At 38.2% G+C, this 22,379-nt stretch overlaps 1 protein-coding gene across 1 annotated transcript in view; it reads right to left on the bottom strand.

Annotated features, from left to right (window-relative positions):
• glt1d1 (glycosyltransferase 1 domain containing 1) overlaps window positions 1-22,379 on the bottom strand; it is a 73,080-nt gene that overhangs the window by 4,930 nt on the left and 45,771 nt on the right. Inside the window, exons 8-11 of the mRNA XM_068005756.1 lie at window positions 21,520-21,569; window positions 18,871-18,914; window positions 17,951-18,071; window positions 16,953-17,051 (exon numbers count right to left, since the gene is read on the bottom strand). Coding sequence (XP_067861857.1) covers window positions 16,953-17,051; window positions 17,951-18,071; window positions 18,871-18,914; window positions 21,520-21,569 — 314 coding nt within the window. The remainder of the gene's footprint in view (window positions 1-16,952; window positions 17,052-17,950; window positions 18,072-18,870; window positions 18,915-21,519; window positions 21,570-22,379) is intronic.

Raw genomic sequence — 22,379 nt, 5'->3', positions numbered from 1 at the left:
TGAATGGGATGCTGCGGTTGTGAACACTCTGGTTCAATGCTAAGGAGGCGGAATTTATTTTGAAGACAATGGCTTCGATCGTCCCCATGTTTAACTGGACTAAATTATGGCTTATTTGAGACTGGATACTAGACAAGCAGTGTGACAGCACAGAGACTGTGGAGGAGATAAGTGAGGATATATACTTGGGGGAACTGCAGAGGTAACGGTGCAGGAGCATGTTATCAACAAAGTGTGATGAGGAAAGTGTTACAGGATGAGTGATACCTGAAGGAACTGGAGTGGTATATGCAAAACTTTTAATATATTTCTAGTGGATCTTCCACTGCATTGTTAACAGGATATTGGAGGAATTAAGTTACACTCCTGAAAATTTATCAATTAAGTAAAAGCAGCAGGTATTTGCAACTTTCCTGAAATTTGATTAAATAAAAGCAGTGGTCATTTGATGAAAATGGGGCCAGTTATTTAATCTGTTGGGTTTACGCAAACTTAATAAAAGCAGCAGCTGTTTAATACAATGGGATTCCTCCAACATCCATTAACTAAATAAAAGCAACAAATACAAAGTTCTAGAGAAAATCATTAATTAATAACAGCAAGTCCAACAGGGCTCTCACAAAATGTTTAAAAAGACCCCTAGCAACTTCTTATGTAAAAATAACTTAACTGCTGACCTAGATTTACATTTACAAATGAGTGTAATTTGGTTCATCAACTTGAAATTGCTATTACTATATAGTCACTAGATGGCATTGTTATATAATTTTTTACATTTTGAGGCTGAAATCCAAAAGAATGTTAACCAAAGATAAGATGGTGCTTGGGTTGGATTTTAGAACAAATCTTCTCACTACACTTGCAGTACATTTGTGAATTTCTCTCATTTTAGTGACATGAAGCTTATAGGAGTTGGGGATGGAGGAAAATCCTATCTCCTATAGCCACCTAAAATATTAAGACTGTACACTGAAAATACCAGTAAATTATTCAACCCCCGAGTGCTTAATATTCTAATTAAATACAAAATTAAAAATGTGTGTAGCTACAAAATAAAACAAAAATACAACACATACTATTTCAGTTAGCATATTTAACTTACAAAAGTTATATTAATTAGCCCAAATAAACTTTAGCACTTTAATAGTGTACAAGGCACAGAAACCAGTAAACAATTGTAGAAAATATACATGGTGTATACCTGGGAGTGATAAGAAGAATCGGACAGTTTATGGATCTGAATGCTTTGCTGGTTTGTAAGCATTATAAGATTTTAAATTTTTTTTTGAAAAATAGCCATAGAAGTTTACAGTACTGATTGAGGCCATGTAGCTCATTGTGTAAGCACTTGCTCTTTGCCACAGTAATCCAAAGTGAATCCCACTGCCCTGCTCTCTCCTCAGAACCCTGTATCTTCCACTGCTTTAAATATTTGTCTACCTTTCCCATAAAAGATGCAATGGTTTCAGCCTTAACCATTCCCTGTGGTAAAACATTCCATGGTCCAATAATCCTGCTTTTCTCCTACCACCAAGAACACTTGCTTTTTGACAATTATAAATTGACGATCACTTGTTGATGACTCTCCAACCAGAAGAAACAGTCTTTCCCTATTCACTCTACCAAAGCCCTTCATATCCCTCTATTAAATCTCCTCTTAGCCTCCTCCACATCAGTGCAAATAGTCCCAGTGTCATAATTATAGTTTCTTATCCCTGGTGTCATCCTTAATTTTGGACGCTGTCTGCCAACAATACACAGCAGCAAAAGGAAAAAAAAGAGAATCCTGAGTTTGTAAATCTTGTAAAGAATCGCAACTCTTGTGGTTCATGACAATCATTTCAATCTCTCAATATGTTACAGCTTTATGAAACATTGCAGACAGTACTCCATATGATAAATAAAGACTCTCTTCCAGGACTTTACTACTTTTATGCAAGTATTGTCCGTTCATTCACATTGCATTTCTAGAGTAAAGGCAGCCTTAAAACCTGTTTTTTAAAAATGCACTCAGTTTCTAGGTAGCATAGACTGTTACCAAAAAAAAATTGTAATACAATATTTATAACTGTAGCAGCATTTTGAACACTAATCTATTCAATTTCTAGAGGGCTAGTACACAAGCCTCAACTTAATATTTTCAAACCACAGCCAAGTATTGTACTTGGTGCAATCAGGGGGGACAAAAATAATGTATCAAGATACATTTTGAAATAAAACTGATTTTGTAGTACCAGTGCAAAGAGGTCAAAACTTTAACTTAAATTCATTTGCAACCAACCTACCTTTGCTGCTTGACTGAATGTCATTATTTCAACAAAATTTTTCACTGAAGGGTCTGACAGACAAAAGCAAACAATTCTGATGCAATTACCGTGCTCTGTTTGTATACTACTAGAGAGTAAAACAGCTGTTTCCTTATGAAAAGTTTAATTCCTTAAAGTGCAACAACTGTCCATCACAAAGGTTTTGACAAAGAAGAAAAAAAGTACAAATACTGAAAATGTTGGAAATAGATCTGCCACTGGGACATTTCAGCTTAACCCTTCGAAAGAACTACCTTTTGTTTTTACAATACAGTTCCTTAAAGTCCAAGTTACAAATTCATAAAAGTATTATCAATTAGGTTGAATGCCTAGTAATATTACAATTCTTCAAGTTGGCAGGAAAAAAAGTAACGCTGTCTGTTTTACTTTGCTACAAATGTTTCTCCTGCTGGTTCATCCGGGGAAGAATTCATTGACAATTCCACAGCTTAAAGTGTCCTTCCCCTTGCAAATGAAAGTAGTTGCATGGAAGCTGTACATGTTGTGGAGAGAATAAAAAGCCCAAAGTATTATTGTTTTTATGACTTGGATTGCCTATGTCTCTGCAAAAACTAATGCTGCGTAGTAAATCTCTTAATACACATGCCTTGCCATTCACTGTCGCATTAAATGATGTGACATCTCAGCTGATCAAAAGGAGTTAAAATGATTCAGCTGTAAGAAATCTGTTTCACCACATTCAAAAAACCCAAAAAGAACTCACCTGTCAATAAACTTAAAAAAACAAAACAAGTCTCATCTGCCAATATTCCATTCTGAAAGTACTGTACAGCAGAAGCTTGCTGATTGAAACAAACAGTTAAACAAAATTTCAACTTTTGACAATGTTATTTTTGCACTCATCAATAGGAGGGATGTTAATACTGGGGAACAGAACATTTTTCCATTTTTTGGAAATCCACTGTCAGCAAAAGGTTTTGAGATCAGGTAAAACGCAACCACATGCAGTGTAAAAAGCTCCCTTTTCTTTGCCACCAATATGCTTTCACCCCAAATTCAGAGGAACACCTCCTACTGCAACATAGTGACAATAAACAGAAAATGTTATTTTCTAGTTAATTCAGTCAGATGCAATGGATTAAGTAGAGTTAGTGTTGTTCGGAATGTTATTTATGGATACTCAAAACTTTGCTTTTGATCCCATGTCTTGAGGAAAGTGAAGTATTATTTGAATCACAACCTGATATTTTTCAATGAATGATATTTTTGCATTTGAAGTGTTTTCAAATATTGCACTGGAAACAGAGACGAGAAGGACAAGAATGTGCCTTACAAACATGTACAGCATATACATTGTCAACAAAGTAAAAACAATACATATATAATGTGGATATAACAAGAGATGCCTGCATTAGTTCTAAAGCTGTTGCACTCATTAGAGATGCTCAAACTAATATCCATTTCTTGATCACCAACACAACTTGCCTCACTTTCAAACACTGGCATTGTCATATAGGGGCCATACAAATGCTGTATGTAGAGGACCCGACACTAAGACTTGTAATGTACAAAGAATGTATTGACACTTAATTTACATGCACTGTAACAACATGCTCTTATTGATGTAACATTTTTTCTCATCTTCCATAAAAGAATGATAATGTGTGTGCATGTTTCAGATGTAAGGATATTCTTTTAAAAAAAAGGTTGGCTGAGAACTACAAAAAAAATTGACTTTCTTGTGATCTTACTAGTAATGTTTTCAGAATTCCAGGACATTTGATAAATTATCAGAGTCCTATACAGGAGAGGAATCAAAGGGATATTTTTCATTAAAAAATTCCATACAAATATACTAAGATGTGGAACATCTATTAAAATACGAATTACATTTTTGGTTTTCAAATATGTGGATTCTAAAATGAAAGCAAAATTAATTGTGCTGACAGCTGAAGACTTAGAATGGACAGTCTTGCAATTTCTGCTAAGGGACAATAAGTGTATTTTGTCGTTAGCCACAGAAAAAATTTACAGCTTGTAAAATACTTGTTATTCCTTTTACTACTCAGTGACAGTTAAGTGGGCAGAAGATTGGATTTCCCTTCTCTCAAGCCCGATTCACACAATTAAGATGACAATGCAAGTTTATCTGTTTAGTCTTTATGCTTCTCTATACAGGCACAATCGATGTGCCCCATCTGTCTATGAATATAATAACCCATCAATCAATTATAATCTCTTAATTTTATTTCATTTATGCATCAAAGCTCATTATGTGATATATATTGGGTAAAATTAAACAGATGCTGCCTTTAAATTATCACTTTACCAGCAACTGCAGATCAGCTCCTTTGTGACATTGGCTGCTGCAACACTAGCAAATGATTCACATTGAAAACTAGCATTGCATTATCCATCTTTCCAAAAAAAGATGTAGGACATTGTGACATCTTTTTGTCAGCTAGCAGCAAGCACAATCACTGCAATTGAATCTGACTGGGAAATAGGCAGTGTTGTTATATTTTCACTTCCATTTCAATGCGAAAGCAAAGCTAAACCAAATGGGAACATTTTAGCAAAGCTTAGTACAGCTCTGATATGCAGATTAATGTTACTACAAAGCATACCAATCACTGTTTCCATACAGTAATCTCTGTGATTGAATGCAAAAATACCCACACATTCTTTTCATAATGTAATCTCAGCTACATGAACTTTATTCAGCGGATGATTCTACAATTTTCCATTTTTATACCAGGCTTGTTTCAGCAGAGATGGAAAATGATTGGAGATTGTGTTTTTATGTGTTAAGCGATTCTGAGCAACCTTCTCTGCACCGGTTCCAAATCTATAGTAGTTATGTTGAAATGGAACGCATTTGAAGCTAGGTACGCTGATGCCATCATAGCCAAACATATTGAAACAAGTAGGGGTCAACTGATTATCTAAATAAAATATCTGGTAGCCAGTTGCAGTTTTGTGGCATTATTGTGAGTAGCAATCGAATTAATTTAAAAAAAATGGCAGCCATTAATCACCGTTTCGTGGTTTCCATTTTAAACCAAACCCTAATATTTTATGATGAAATAAGGTCACTTTGGCAGCACCTGTCTCTCCTGTGAACTCTCCCCTTGAGAAGGACGGGAGCATCAATGTCGTGGAAACACCACCATGTCCAAGTTCCTCTCCAGGTCACACACCCTCCTAACTTGGAAATATTTCACTCCTCCTTCATCGTTGCTGGGTCAATATCCTGGAATTCCCTACATACTAGTATTGTGAAAGCACCATTATCACAAGGAATGCAGCAGTTCAAGGAGACAGTCCACCACCACCTTCTCTGGGGACCCAGGGATGGGCCACAAATGTGGCCTCGCCAGTGTCACCCATGTCCAGAGGACAAACAAAAAACTAAATGTAAAAGAACAACTGGATTGTGGTATGGTCAATTACTCTTGTGATACAAACCAACAACTCTATGCTGGTTGTCCATCATGCTAAACTGTATACATTTAAACATGTGACTTTAGGTCATTATTAAGAATAAGTGTTTAATATGACAACATTTTTAATTTGACCAGACTTTCAATATCCTGGTTAAATTTTTAATTCTTAATTACTATTATAATTATAACTTCCTTTTGAGCTAGAAGTGTCTTCAATCATTTTTTAAAAACTGAGCACTTTTGGAAGTGTATTATCTCATGCATTCCTGATAAACAGAAATTACTGCTTGAATATAAACAATTTCGGAAATGACAACTAAGTAAATGATACCAAGAAGTTTATCAAAAGTGGGACAATTTGCAGACAAAGATTCCACACTGTCTTAGCAGACATTCTTCAGAATGAATATGGGATAAGGAAAAATGGGATTACAAGATGATGAGAACCTTATAAGCATGTGCAACTATTTTAATAAAAGCATGCACAACTAACGGGATCAGAGGAAAGCTCTGCGTTGAGTGACTCACGTTCTGACCACGCAAATCCTCTCCAAGATTTACAAGGCTCAAATCAGGAATGTGATGGAACACCCAGCACTTGCATGGATAGGTGCAGTAGCAACAACATTCGAGAAACTCGACATCAACCAAGACAGAGCAGTTCATTTGATCGGCACTCCTGCCACTGGACTCAGTGTCCACATGCTCCATCACCAGCGCACTGTGCCTGCGGTATGTACAATCGACAGGATGCACTGCAGCAACCCACCAAAGTTACTTCAACAGTGACTCCCTTCCATGCAATCTCTACCAATGAGAAGGACAAGAGCAGCAATATTGAGCGAACACCATTACCTCCAAGTTCCCTTCCAAGTTTTGTACTATCACTTTTCCATATCCCATGATAAAGCTCTCCTCTACAGTCGGTCAAATACATTTCCAGCTAGAACAATGTACATTTTCACTCCTTTTTCACATCCTCCCTTTTGCTTTTGCCTGAAAGATGCCTTGTAGCCATTTGCGTTTGGTGTCATCGTGACGATGCCTGGCTTTGGATTTCTTGTGTAGGATTTGGTATGTCTGTTCATAAATCACCAAGCACATTCATTAATAGTGAATAGGCAAGTAAACAGCAGCAACGGCACAGTAGACTTATTTAACTATTCAACCTTGAAATACAGAAAGTAATAGTCATGTACTCTGCACTAAAGCTCAATGTAATACTGGACTGGAAATGTCCCTTACATTAGGTTTTATTGCAGGAGATGGGTTTGTTATTTTCCATATTCTATGGAGGAATAATTAAGTTCCATATATTACTGTAAATCTGTATTTTTGCCTCTGTTTACATATCTATTTAATATTAATAAATCCATTTTGCTAGATTTGGCACTTTCATCCTATTGGGTGCAATTCTATTGCCCAAAGTAACCCAGAATTCAACATTAATTGGGATCACACAGAATCAACAAAGGTGCCCAAATTATGGAGTAAAAGGGTCCTGTTGACATTTTTACTCTGCATCTAACTCATACCCTACATGAACTGTGACCATTCAATACTGAAAGTACCCACAAAAGTGGAGAAATGTTACATTCCCCAGCTAACATACCACAAGATGATAACTGTGAAGCTCTTTAACCACCCCAGTGTCTCCTCAATCATCAGCATTTATTCCAGGTCATGCCTGTAATATAATTGTCATGAAGTCCATTGGTAAAAATGTAAGCTGCTGCTAAATAAAATAAGATCATACTTCATTCCAATCTTGTCATTATATAAATCTTAAGGAAGGTGTTAATCTTCAATTTCTCAGTCCCATTAAATACTAGAATGCTGCTGAGCTCTGACTTTAACCTTTTATCTTGAGGAATATTGGCATTGTTCCTATTAAAATGACAGTCTTGAAATTTATACCCTACATACCAGATTTATTCGTATGTGAAACACACAGAATCTGTCAGTATTTTCCATATAAAAATTCATATACTTAATTCACAACAAATCATTTTCTGGCCTATTACTATTAATTAACGTTTCTAAAGTGTAGGTCAATGAAAAGAAATATTATCTACTTTAAAGCACTGATTAGGAAAATAATTTACAGGTTCATTAAGCTCCTCACCCTTCTAATTTAAAATATTAACCATAAATGACATTTTACTTAATGGAACAAGAATGTGAAACATCACAAATACAAGAGTAAAGTTTGAATAATTGTTTTCTTACGCCTATCACATTTTAACAAAAAAAAGGTAATTTGCAGTCAGATTAGAACATGGGTTGATGATATGAACTGGCAATACAGAATTGGGCCCCAGGCTGGCTGAGGTAGTTTTGATACATGTAAAATTCATAGACTGGATAATGCAAGTGAAAGGGAATAGTACAACAGAACTCTGGATATAGATCAGGAGTATTGACCTGAATTTCTAGGGGTGTTCTTCTAATCCCGTCATAACTTCAGCAGGAGATTGGCTGAACCCTCATAGAAACTGCGTAGAAGATTAATAATGGCCATTTACGCCCTTTTTCCAGTGGTTTCAACAATCTACCATCAAAGTTAGGGCAGGCGATCAGGAGAATCCTGTGGAAATTCAGGGCCCAAATGTTAATCTGGATTCCAAAGTGTAAGATCGAGTTGCATTTTTATTTGATCTAATTCATATGATATATACCCATTTGTTATATGAAACTCAATTTATAAAAATCTACAACATTTAGTCCAGTTAATGTTCTTGTATTTCTGTTTAAAATAGCTCAGGATTGATTATATAACTTGTCCTTTATCTGTTAGTTAATTGCCCCACTGTTCCTACTCAATAATTACCAGATACAACAATGCACTGGCATATGCACAGATTATAAATAGAAAATAATTGATATCTGGAAGTGATTACAATTGCGGGAGTTCAAATGAGGTCATATACTCCAAGAGCAAAACCCAGGTGGGTAAGATTAGCCCTCTGAACCAAACATATTACAGTCTCCTTGGTAACATGTACTATTTATACACACAGTATAAATAGTAAATGTGAAGATTTTTTAATGGGTGTCTTTTTTACACCATGTATGGCTCTGTAACTTCTTTGCAGCAAGGTGAGGAAATACAAATATTTCTCTGCAAATTTGAACAACTGCTTAGTTCTCAATTGACAGTAATGAATAGACAGTTTCGCACAATTCAACATGAAAGCCAAGGTTAACTGAGAAGGCACTGATCTCTTGTAATCACTATGATTTCTGGTGCATGAAACTTGGAAAATGACCAGCACATCTCTCCATTTGAGAGTTTACAGAAGAACTGTTTGATCTTTGCTCTATGTGTTTACAACTAAAATGCACTATTCTTTCCTAACCTCTGCATGACAACCATCTTTGACCACAAAATATAGCTTATCAAAAGTTTCAGTGATAAATTGTACAAGGTAGGTTTGTATGAAGAAGGCCTTTCTGCCCATTTGATCTTACCCTTCCAGAATATTAACCCTACTATTTTTTGCTTACAGTGTCTAGTTGTTTCTTAAATGAGTCCTGTGTCTGGCCTCAGCCACTCTTTCTGGCAACCGATCCAGCTGTTGATCATCCTCCATTATAAAGAAATACTTCCTGATGTCCGCCATCATTTTATGCTGTGCCTCTTTGTCCTGCTGCCCTGACATATCTTATCTTTTCTATCCTGGTAAGAATCTTTATCCTTCTACAAGAACCTCTCGAAGAAGTCTCATTTGAAGGTTGAAGAACCCAGGCTGATCAATTCTCCATTGTTCCATTTTCTTTATGGCAGAAGCAAAAGTATCTTGACATATATGTACTTTTCAAAAATACAACATATGCACCAGACAAAATAGTTTAAATGTAGAAGCACAAGATTGATTCTTCTTAGAATTTTATGCAAGTCTTAGACTGCAGCAGGTCAGGGAAGTTCCAGTCTTCCTCAGTCAACAATTTTGCAAGTTTTTAATTCATGTAGAGTAGAACCAATATTATAGCAATTAAACTACTCAAACATCAGGAACGGGTTTATTATTGTAATATTGATCCTAAGCACAAAGTCAAATGCTAAATATACAATTCTACATAAATATATGACGCAGTGGGTTAGGACATTGACCTTTCACCTCTAGGACTAATTGGATAGCTTTTTCCAATGGCCTCCTTCTGTGCTGTATGACCCAGGTTCAAATTCAGCTCAGAATGATAGGATGATTGACAACAGTGTTAAATTTAAATCACAGGAGATTGTTTAAGTTAAGGGTCTGCTGCCCCTCTAGCCTAATAACACCCAAACTCTTCTACTGCATTTGGAACGCTACAATTGAATAATTTGTTAGCATAGATTATGCACTCAAGTGAAAACTTGAACTTCCCAAAAGGGAATGCTGCACTGTTGGAAATGTCATCCTTCAGATGCCTCATCAATTCGAGGGCCCATCCGCCTGTTCTGCTTGTTCAGGTGGATGTTAAAAATCTCATGGCATTGTTCAAAGAAGAACAAGGAGCTCTTCCTCAACTAAATACACCAAAAATAGATTAACTGGTTAGTCATCTAGTTACTGTTTGTGGAACTTTGCTATGCACAACATGGCTGCCACGTTTACAGAAATGTAACTCATTCAATATAAAGCACTTCAGTTTTACTAGTGTTCCTTGGTGCCACACTCGGTCGAATGCTGCCTTGATGTCAAGGGCAGTCACTCTCATCTTACCATTTACTCAAAAATATCCAGCTGGATTAGAAAATATAGCAGCAGGTGAAGCAAATTCTTGATCACATAAAGCAGTACATTAACTAAGTGGTACTTCCTTGAAATGTAGAAATATGAGGCGATTATTAAAAATTCAGCACTTTCATTTCTGGAGATAGGAGAAACTTAGCTGCAGCATTGGGCATAAAGGAAGACGTAGCTTGACAACTGCCATATCCACAAGCCAAACAAGACAAGGTTTGTTCATTACTAACATTTGTGGTTCACCAACTCTCTGTACTGACACGAGGGCTAGAAAAGTAACCGTTTTCACTGAAAGGAACTGAAGCGCACAGAGATCCATGTTCAACGGGTTCTGATATTAACTTGGTCAGAACCAAATTCATATTTCAAACAAGGACAGCCTGAGGAATGAAAGGCCCTGTTCCAGCCATGTTTCACAAGCCCAAAACACTATACGGCATTCCTAGACTGCCATATCTGAAAGATTGGGCGTTAGGCAGAAATAGTAGCAACGCGACTATTTGGAAGGAGTTTGGATGCAGTCCCTAATACACCAGCATCTGAAGCTTCATAAACATTTTCAGCATATCACATCCCAGTGGACTGAAGTGACGAGTGTGGCACAGTCAACAATTTACTAGCCATCTAAAGGCACTGGCAATAACAACTTGAAATCAGCACCAGAATTTCAGTAGTTTCTTGTTTGGCTACCTTTCAATAGATTTCTCTGTCAAAAACTGAATTGATTAACTCTCAGTAGACAGCCCATTTGGGTGGCTTGACAGTACCCTGGTCAGCAGTTCTGGGTCTCAGATGCCTAGTGCTATAGTGAGTTTGCCACCTGGCCAATATTATCTGTTATCAATCCTCGTTGATTCCAGGCACTACAAAAATCAAACTGTGTGCATCCAACATGCTTGGTAAGGGGCCAATCTGGAGCATTACAAGAAGATTAAATCTCTTCACCCAATACTTCAGATACCTCAGGGGGACAGATACGTTGCCTATAGTAGGAGGGAAAGAAAAATGAGGACGCAACATTATATTTAGTAGTGTCCACTGGTGACTTTCTTTCCCTGTGGGATGACAATATTTTTTATATTGAAGTTGAACAAATTAGGAATAATTATACATATTATTTTCTTTCTCTCTCTTTGGAAAATCCTCCCACAGCTTGCATCATTCCTCAATTAACAATAGGAGCACACAACCTATGATATTTCCAGGTGTTTTGACATCTTCCCTGTAGGAGTCGACCTTCTCCAGGCAGCTGTACTTATAATCAATAGGGGCCAGTCTCATTGAAGTAGGCAACAGCTAGCAGCTGGCAGTGCTCAAAATGGTGCTGGTGAAAAGAACAGTGTGAAACTAAAGAAACTGAATTTTTAAAAATTGGAAGAACTTCTCTCTACAAGCTGCGACTGTAGGAGAGGAGTTCAACTGTTTTTCAACAAACAAAAAACTGTTAAATGATAAATCAGAATTTTTTCCGATCTTGGGGACAGATATGTTGCCTATAGTAGGAGGGAAAGAAAAATGAGGGGGCAACACTATATTTAGTAGTGTCCACTGGTGACTTTCCTTCCCTGTGGGAGGACAATATTTTTTATATTGAGGTTGAACAAATTAGGAATAATATTACATATTATTTTCTTTCTCTCCTTTTGGAAAACCCTCCCACAGCTTGCATCATTCCTCAATTAACAATAGGGGCACACAACCTACTCCCAGGTCTCTGCCAATGCTACTCCATAAATGTACTCCTGATGATTCGTTAAGTGGAAGCTCAATATGCATTAAATAGTAGTTAAAAAAAACATTAACCTGTGGTGCAGGGCATTGGTACTTGGGTTCCCAACACATGCTACTTTGAAGCAAAGTGAATAGATATTGTTAGAAAATTTCCTTTTTGTCCAGTTTCCAAATACCTGTAGCATGTTATGGCCAGGGCCATCTTTATTTAGAATACAATAAAAGCAGCCCAAAGTACCCAGAGTAAGGAATGGGAGGGTAGAGAGAGAGAGAGAGAGAGATCAGTTCACCAAATTCTCCATCATTTTGATGTGCAACTGGATTTCTGTGCAATCTTCACAAGCGCTATCATGCATAATGGATGACTTCAGAAAACAATGAATTTCAGAGTGCAACTGTGCTGAAAGATTTAATGTTGTGCTGTAAATTATCAGGTTTTAAAAGGGGTTTTTCCAGGGCTCCCTCAATAAAGCTGGTTGACAAAAATTCCATATTCTTTCATCTTTTTCTAATTGTAATGATACATTTCTGCAATTACACCAGAAAAAGTGTTCAAGAAACCTGTATCTGTAAATAATTCATCCACTTAGAGACAATCATGACTGACTCTTCCTTGGAGGTGAAAAGTAATGAAACTAGTACATCTTACTCAAAATTAAACAGCCGCTCAACTGATTTTTCTGTTAAAACAAGGCTCTACTGTGCGTGAGGAAAAGCAAGGTCTTATTCAATATTTAGTGTACTAGGGCAACCATGTAACCCTACATTAAAACAGAACTCCAGAGATACAAATAAGTAGATAACAAAGGGATAGCGACAGGTTAAGTGAGCGGGCAAGAAGTTGGCCGATGTAGTGTAATGTGGGGAAATGTGAAGTTATTCACTTTGGTAGGAAAAATAGAAAAACTGAATTTTTAAAAAAATGGTTAGAAACTATTAAATATTGGTGTTCAGAGGGATTTAGGTGTCCTTGAACACGAAACACAGAAAGTTAACATGCAGGTACAGCAAGCAATTAGGAAGGCAAATGGTACGTTGGCCTTTACTACAACTGGGTTGGAGTACAAGAGTAAGGCAGTTTTGCTGCAATTGTACAGGGCTTTGGTGAGACTACACCTGCAGTACTGTGTGCGGTTTTGGTCTCCGTACCTGAGGAAAAATATACTTGTCTTAGAGGCGCTGCAACAAAGGCTCACTAGATTGATTCCTGGGATGAGAGGGTTGTCCTATGAGGAAAGATTGAGTAGATTGGGCCTATACTCTCTGGAGCTCAGAAGAATGAGAGGTGATCTCATTGAAACATATAAGATTTTAAGAGGGCTTGACATGGTAGATGCTGAGAGGATGTTTCCCCTTGCTGGAGAGTCTAGAACTAGGGGACATAGTCTCAGGATAACGGGCAGACATTTAGGACTGAGATGAGGGGGAATTTCTTCACTCAGAGGGTCGTGAATATTTGAAATTCTCTAACCCAGAGGGCTGTGTTTTCTTAGTCATTGAGTATATTCAAGATTGAGATCGATAGATTTTTGGACTCTAAGGGAATCAAGGGATATGGGGATCGGGCGGGAAAGTGGAGTTGAGGTCGAAGATCAGCCATGATCTTACTGAATGGTGGAGCAGGCTCGAGCGACCGTATGACCTACTCTTGCTCCTATTTCTTATGTTCTTATGTAATTTACAAAATGTATCCTGCCTAAAATGCGTAGCCGTCTTGTTGTACTGAAGAAGCACATTGTAGAAATCACAATCTACATTACACTGTGAAATAAATGAAAGTTTGGCTTATTCAACTACCATAAATCAATGGCCGTGATGACACCTTGGGGTAGATTTTAACTGGCTCCGCTGGGCGGATAGGGGGCAGTAGTGCACTGAAAATCACAGGGAAAAACTTGCCGCCCCAATCCAACAGATGCCACCTTTATCGGGTCCTCACGAAGGCGGCCGCCACAAGCAGGAGCTTCATTTAGGTGTTTAAATCAGGGTCCAATGACGTAAATGGAACCCAATTCCATTTTGAGTGATCAGGGCAGAAGTAGTGAAATATGAGTGGTGAATCCCCCCAGTATTACTTGGTGGTACAGGCAGGAAACGGAACTTGGGAGGAATACTTAAAGGGGCAATCACGTGCAAAGTGTCAGATGTCAGGAATGTTCCTGAATTTTGTATTGTTGCTTATTTTGAGGGTTGAGAGTTAATTGGAATACTAAACTGCTACTTTCATGCAGAATTCTCAGTGACATCAAGGAGAGAATGGGAACTTTTGACAATGGGAGGTTTCCTGACCACAACTGTGGGCGGAGGAGGAGGAGGAGGAGCAGCAGGGGGAACCCCAGGGAGCTGCAGTAGGACTATTGAGGGCAGCAGAAGGGAGAGGCTGCTTGCAGGCTTCCTTGCCCTGCACAAAGAGTATAGAGAGCCCAAGTTAGTTACCTGCAGCTTTCAGAGGAGCAGAGTGTCAGGAGGCTGTGGTTCTCCAGACAAGCGACCATATACCTGTTCAGCCTCCTGCAGGAAGAACTGCAGCCAACTCTTCCACCTGACCATTCCTTGCCTGGGTCTGCAAAGGTAACTGTGGCCCTTAATTTTTATGCTTCAGGCTCGTTTCACACTGCAGCCAGAGACACATATCATATCAGTCAATCTGCAGTCCGTCACTGCATTAAGCAGGTCATGGACGCCCTATTTGCAAGGCAAATGATTACATCGAGTTCCCCATGGATGTCTTTAGTTAACAGGAAACCGTTGTAGGGTTTCCTCCCATTGCCAGGTTCCAAGCACAGGCAGCCATTGACTGAATGCATGTTGCCATTAGGGCACTTCCAGATGTGCCAACTGTATTCCTCAACAGAAAAGGGTACCATTCCCTTAATGTACAGTTGGTGTGCGATCACCGGCACACAATAATGCAGGTATATGCCCGGTTCCCCGGCAGCTACCATGGTGCCTTGATACTGCACTGCTCCACCATCCCCTCACTGTTTGACACTTCTTCTGGAGGGTGGTCCCTGGTGCCATCAAAAGGTAAGAGGGCTTACCTGTGTATCTCACCTGCTTCACCAGGATCTCCATCGCTGTGTTACTGATCCTAGGGGATCTTACCTTTGACATTCTGTGTTGCCTTTAAAAAATTGCTGCACCAGCCACAATTTGCTCTGGGTAAAAGCACAACCTAAGAGGTGCATTCACCCTTTAAATATCTGCCAGCAAAGACAGAAATCCCATCCACCAATTAAGGAGGCTACCCGTCACCACTGTAAATGCGTAGGCAATCAGCCAATAACATGCTAATGTGGCCAGACGGTCAAAATCGGCCAGGCCCTCTGCTCATGTGGTCAGCCCAATCACTCCGCCCACTGACTGCACGAAACCAGCCTGCAGTCAAAAGTTACCCCATTGTGCTTATAAACAAATATACATTATCTCATTGGCAGCCCTGGATATTGTTTGACAGGAAAATACATTTATTTTGGGGAGTGCTGTACAGTCAAAGGTTAAGGAAGGTCCAACAATGTAGCTAGACTTAATTACGAGAGTTAATACACTAATGTAAAGGAATCGGGAGAAGAGCAAACTATGCATACAAGACATATGCAAGAGACCGAATTGGCACAAAACTGTAAATGCAGAGCACTAGTTGGTTCCAATGAAGTAGGCTAGTACAATTAAAAGATGCATTTACGCTACAACTGTAGTGTCGGCGCAAAATTGTTTTGCTTAGCAATTATTGTGTAAATGCAGCCTGAATCTGGAGTCAGGGCCTGATCAGACACCAGAACAAAGTGGAACGAGATTCTCTGCAGAAGTGAGTCTCACAGGTACCAAAACTACTTTGCACTAATTAAATTTAGTGTAAATGCATCCTAAGATATTATAATTGTATTTTGAAATGTAACTGTGATAAACTAGCACAAGAGGTGGCTTGAGTTTATAGAACACTTTATTACAAAAAAAATTATTTTAATCTGAGGAAGTTAGAAAAAAGCACAACCAGCAGTTTTGCTTGATTTCTATTACCTTACACATCATACAACACTTAATAATATTGAAAGCTTTACGTATTTCACCCAAATCAGAATGTGCCATTAATTAATTGTACAGATGTTCTGTCATGGTTTTGTTTAGCTAAAATTATTTTTTGTTAATAAGCTGTACGACAGCTCCTTGATCGCTCACCTCCTCCTCAATAAGATAAAACAAAACTGGCTAAATACTTTGTGTGAATTAGCTAAATTACTAATATCACAGCTACAAAGAGAGCACATGCCAGAATCTGGATTCAGGACAAGAGATCTATAAAGGAAGAATGGTGAAACTGCCACAGTTTTACTGCACAATCTCAAGGTCAATTTTTAGGAGGCAAAATTATATTAACATTTTTAATTTTTTAAAAAATGCAAACATGACTGCAAGAACAGTCTTCGCGAAGGGATGGATCACAGTGCGCTACTAGGTTCTACAGGCCCCATCACATAGCACCAGTGTGAAACCAACCTTTAGTCGGGTACTGTTTTGGCACATGTTGCTCTGATGGATTGCATTAGAAACTAAAGGTGGGATCGTGGATGATTTCTGAGCCAATTTCATCCCACTGTGGCACTATAATCAGGGCATAAATTATCAAATTTTGTTTGATAATCATTCCTGTGAAGCACTTTGGGATGTTTTATTATGTAAAAGGCAAGTTGGTGTTGTCCTATAATCAGGGCATAAGATTCCTCTTGTCCAATTTAAATTGTACCAAAGTCAGCTACAGTATGTTCATTACTCACCGGCGGATCGAAAAAGAGAAGTCCTGTATTTTCATGTTTTATTATTGCTCTGTTTCCAGGTATATTCCTCGCCAGCACTGGAACTTTAAGGTCCATCGCCTAAAGGCAGCCGCCCCGCCCAAAAGAAAAGAAAACTCGTGTCACTTATCTTAGCAAGCAAAAAAATATAATGTAAAAATAAATTGTAAATTTAATTTGAATTCTTTCCAATTTCATCCCTTATAGGCTACAAGTCACAACAGTAGAGTAGAATGAGCCTATACACTCAGGAAGTTAGTAGAATGAGAGGTGATCTCATTGAAACATAAGATTCTGAGAGGGCTTGAGAGATTGTTTCCCCTGGCTGGAGAGTCTAGAACAAGGGGGCATAATCGCAGAATACGGGGTCGGCCATTCAAGACCAAGGTGAGGAGGAATTTCTTCACGCAGAGGTTTGTGAATCTTTGGAATTCTCTACCCCAGAGGGCTGTGGCTGCTGAGTCATTGAATATAGTCAAGGCTAAGATGGATAGATTTTTGGACTCTAGGGGAATCAAGGGATTTGGGGATCGGGTGGGAAAGTGGAGTTGAGGTCGAAGATCAGCCATGATCTGATTGAATGGCGGAGCAGGCTCGAGGGGCCGTATGGCCTACTTCTGCTCCTTTTTCTTATGTTCTTATGTAACACACCCTCCTTCTGGTGAGAAGTTGGTCTGGTGAATTTCTTTGTAATCTCTACTGATCTTTCAATAGCCAGACAGCTAAAGGTGCGATTTGAGTTGGGACAATCATAACAGTGACTGTTCCTGCTCCCTTCTATATAACAGACACTTCGCTCTAAAAATGGAGCTTAACACCCCACATGTGATTCAAGTCACAGGTAAACCCAGAACTCACAGCTGCTGACATTATAATTGAGAGGTTAAAGAGCTAAGCCATCTGAGTTACTTGAATTGCAACAAATTTTTAAAATGTTCTTGTTTATAAAAATTTTGCAGATACTTTGGAAAGTACAGAACCTCTAGAATTGTAGAAGACATTCCTTCAGAGATGGAACTGTTTACTACAGCAAACGAATTCTTCACGGCAGCATGCAGTTCTTCCTGGGGTTTCTCTGAAACTAGATAGACCCCATAGGCACTACAAAACAACAGAAAAATGGTCATGCATAGTTCTCATAAAATCATACACTGTAGACGAATACAACTATCGCATGCTATCAAAACATTTTAAAATCAATTAAATTCAATTTTATGGTTTTATTACAATGTTTTTTTTTGTTCTCTTGAAATTTTGAATGAATTTTTATGCCCGACAATTCATTATGAGGAATGTCATTGCTGGATTGTGAAAGATTATATCCATTTTGAACAACTATTAAGTACTCCCAGGTCAGTATAGCATAAGCAAGAAGTTGAATAAAGCTCTTTTTACTCTGTTCACCTGAATTCCAGCCTTGGAGCAGAACTTACTGCATCAGTGCAAACTTTTCCTTTTCTCAATTTAATGCCATTTTTTGCGCCATCAGGTCATGCCCACTAGGGATTGGGTTCAGGCTGCTCTAATTCAATTTGCATAGGATCCAGAAAGCCAACAGGGAGACTTTTTCTCCATTAGACATGGCTGGATTCAAACCAACTCCCAGAGAACAATATCACTGAGACCCCCCCTAATGGTTTCAATTTTAGAAACTTTCAAAATTCTGCTAATTCAATACATTAAAGTATCTGATATGTTCCTGTATAAGCTGCAAAAAGCAATCATTCCATAAATCAAGTAAACAATAAATGCTGGGCTTATATCTTCAAAAAGAATGTTGTTTAAAAACCGAAAAACCCCAAGTTTGGCATCAAGAATAAAGAGTAAATATTTCAGGGAAGCAGAGGATTATAATTATGGACACCTGTATTTTCAATTTAAAAAGCTAAAACTAACTTACCTCTTGACCTTAGCTTCTACCTGTTGTGTAAACATTAGATCAACCTGAGAAGAAAGATCGGTCAGCAGGAGATACATTTGACATTTCGCTTTGGGAACATACGTTAAAAATAAAACTGTATTTGTCCCTTTCAACAACAACAACAACTTGCATTTATATAGCGCCTTTAACATAGTAAAACATCCTATGGCACTTCACAGGAGCGATTATCAAACAAAATTTGACATTGAGCCATATAAGGAGATATTAGGACAGGTGACCAAAAGCTTGCCCAAAGAGGTAGGTTTTAAGGAGTATTTTAAAGAACATAAGAAATAGGAGCAGGAGTAGGCCAATCGGCCCCTCGAGCCTGCTCCGCCATTCAATAAGATCATGGCTGATCTGATCCTAACCTCAAATCTAAATTCATGTCCAATTTCCTGCCCGCTCCCCGTAACCCCTAATTCCCTTTACTTCTAGGAAACTGTCTATTTCTGTTTTAAATTTATTTAATGATGTAGCTTAAAGGAGGAGAAGTGTAGAGAGGCGGAGAGATAGAGGAAGGGAATTCCCGAGCAAAGGATGTAGGCAGCTGAAGGCACGGCCGCCAACGGTACAGCGATTAAAATCGGGGATGCACAAGACCGTCAAGTATTGAATATGCTTTGTAATTTTTAAAAATATCTTTTCAAATCCTATGATATTTGATGTGGCCAGCATTCTTCCCTCAACCAACACCAGCAGAAACAGATTAACTGGTTATTCATCTTATATGCTCTTTGGATTTGGAATTCGGATGTATTCCAAATTGACTGCAATGTCTGTTTACATAACACTTCAACTTAAAAGTAATTCATGGGTTGTGAAGTGCATTGGAATGGCCTGAGACATGATAATGCGCAATATAAATGCACGTCTTTCATCTTTCTATCTAACATAACACCCACAATAAAAAAATCTGTAAATTACTTTTGCTTTCAATTTTCTTCCTTTTCCTCCTGACAGTGGTGACTCATGCTGGGCTATGGTTCCATGAGCAGTGACAGCCCTACTGTATCTCATCCAAGTGTCCATTTTTAATTTGTAGGCCTAGACAATGACGGCTGACATCCTATTTCATCATGATGGCACCACAACTGAGCTCAATACTGTTCTTACTCGACATCCACACACATGCACACCTTCCAGCAGGGGTCATTGATAACAATCAAAAGGATCAGCTAAAAGATCCAGTAAGGGAGCAGAAGGTGAGCCAGTGGCACTGATCAAAAGGGACTCGTGAGTTGTCATTTTGATAACAGGAAGGCTAAGAGCAAAGAAACAAAAACAAAATCCTGCATAGTTTGGGGAGAATAAAAGAAGCATTGATTTACACCTATCCAAGGATTTCGGCAAGCTTGTTGCCGAGGTACAAACATTGACCTTTAAGCTAAATGACTGTTCAACCTAGCATTGTAAGAATTCATTTTGTTGTGTTACAATTGATTTTTTACATAATTTGTGTGTGCAACTACTGCCATAGTAACTTTTTCTTGGTAATAAATCACAGTGTTATGCCAGTTTAAAATGGTTGTAAAAGAAGTAATTAATCCACCGAAAAGCTTCTTCCTGTTCAGCCGTTGTAGAAATACTTCACTTTACTGGGTCGACAGATTGATCAGACTTGGGTCAGTTCCCAAATTGATTAATCACAGTCAAGTGACCCAATTTACTTTAAATAGTCTGAGCACAAATTGGCTTTGCGAATGCAGATTATAGCAACCAGTTGCCTCATTGTAACTCCTGTAGAAACATGGATGTTATTAAAACACTTTCGAAGTGGGACACAGTTAAAATAAACTTCATTAAAGTGCCACATTGCTCATTCTGACTATTCATCGGAAAACGATTGCCAAAAAAAAAAATCAAATATGCCTAAAAATTAATAAAAGCATAGAAATCATAATTTTGCAATGCAACTGCATGCCCTTCTATATGGCAGGCAGCCAGATAGGCTTATTGGCAATATCAAAGTCATTAACAAAGAAAACACATTAGCTTGTTTAGCAATGTGGTGACAGGACCATCTGCTGACCCTAAATGCAGTCTTGCATATGTAAACCAGGTTTAATAGGATATTTTTCCATAAAAACTGCTAATTCAAGATTTGCTTCAAAATTTGACCCCTTATTGAAAACTGCTTTAGCAGAGCTGACATAAGGAAATGTTAGGAGTAGCATTTCAACTGTCTTGGCCCTCCTCTCTGGAACTTGCTCTTTGCACCCTTCCACTTCTCTCCCTGTCTTTATAAGCCTTCTTTTCAACCGGGCTTTCATTCACCACTCCTAACTCTCAATCCGGGGCTCAGCATCATTCAAGCTACGAGCCCAAACAAAGTCAAACTGTTTCGCATGAAAGCAGGGTAGACATGATTAACTGATCACTAAAAAGTGAAATAAAAAATAAAATAAAATCTTCCACAATATTTTCATAAGCTCATTTAATGAAGAGTGTGGTCACAAAACTTTAATGTCATATATATTTGTTAGGATAATGCATTGGATTGCTATTAACTTTTCTTACCAGTTATACCCTCTATTGTGCAGAGGGCCACTACATAGGCCAATAAAATATTCTTTGAGAAAAATACAAAGGATTCCATCACTCAAACATTGAAGAATGATCACTTACCTCTGGTCCAATAATAATCAAATGAACCCAGGGTTCTTTTTTATGCCAAGCTAGAAAGCAAGATAAAGATTTTTTTAAAATCAGCTGAAATGCAACAAAGAACATTTAAATTAGTGTGATGTACTGTAGTATTCTACAAATTCAGCATAACAGCAAGGTTGATCCATGTCTACTATGGATTTTCTTTTCCATATTTCAATGGTATTGAATTCATAACAATGAAAAGCTGCCTCATTTCTAGTCAATATTTTTAAGGAAATAGATAAAATTGAACCCCAATTGTATGTTTGAAATTGCCATTAACTTTAGAACCAGGGGTCATGGGCTCAAGCTCAGATGAGGGGAAGTGCACAGCCAGTTTAAATGTAATTACTTTACACAGCAGATGGTGAATGCATGGAATGGAATTCCCAGAGAAGTAGTGGAGGCAGATAGTGTGGAAAAAATTAAGGTGGAATTACAGTAGATAGATATTTGAGGGAAGGGGTGATTTGAGAGGTATCCGTTTTTGAGACTGGCCAGATAGACTGCTAAATTTTTCTGGTCTTGTACATGAGTCACTGAAAGCTAACATGCAGGTGCAGCAAGCATTTAGGAAGGCAAATGGTACATTGGCCTTTATTACAAGAGGATTCGTGTACAGGAGTAAATATAACTTACTATAATTATATAGGGCCTTGGTGAGACTGCACCTGGAGTATTGTGTACAATTTTGGTCTCCTTACCTAAGAGAGGATATACTTGCCACAGAGGGAGTGCAATGAAGGTTCACCAGACTGATTCATGGGATGGCGGAATTGTCGTATGAGGACAGATTGAATAGTCTAGGCCTGTATTCTCTAGAGTTTAGAAGAATGAGA

The sequence above is a fragment of the Heptranchias perlo genome, chromosome 25, assembly GCF_035084215.1.
Source record: "Heptranchias perlo isolate sHepPer1 chromosome 25, sHepPer1.hap1, whole genome shotgun sequence".
NCBI classification, from domain to species: Eukaryota; Metazoa; Chordata; class Chondrichthyes; order Hexanchiformes; family Hexanchidae; genus Heptranchias; species Heptranchias perlo.
The sequence above is the reverse complement of the archived record's forward strand: the minus strand, read 5'-3'. Positions and strand labels throughout refer to the sequence as shown.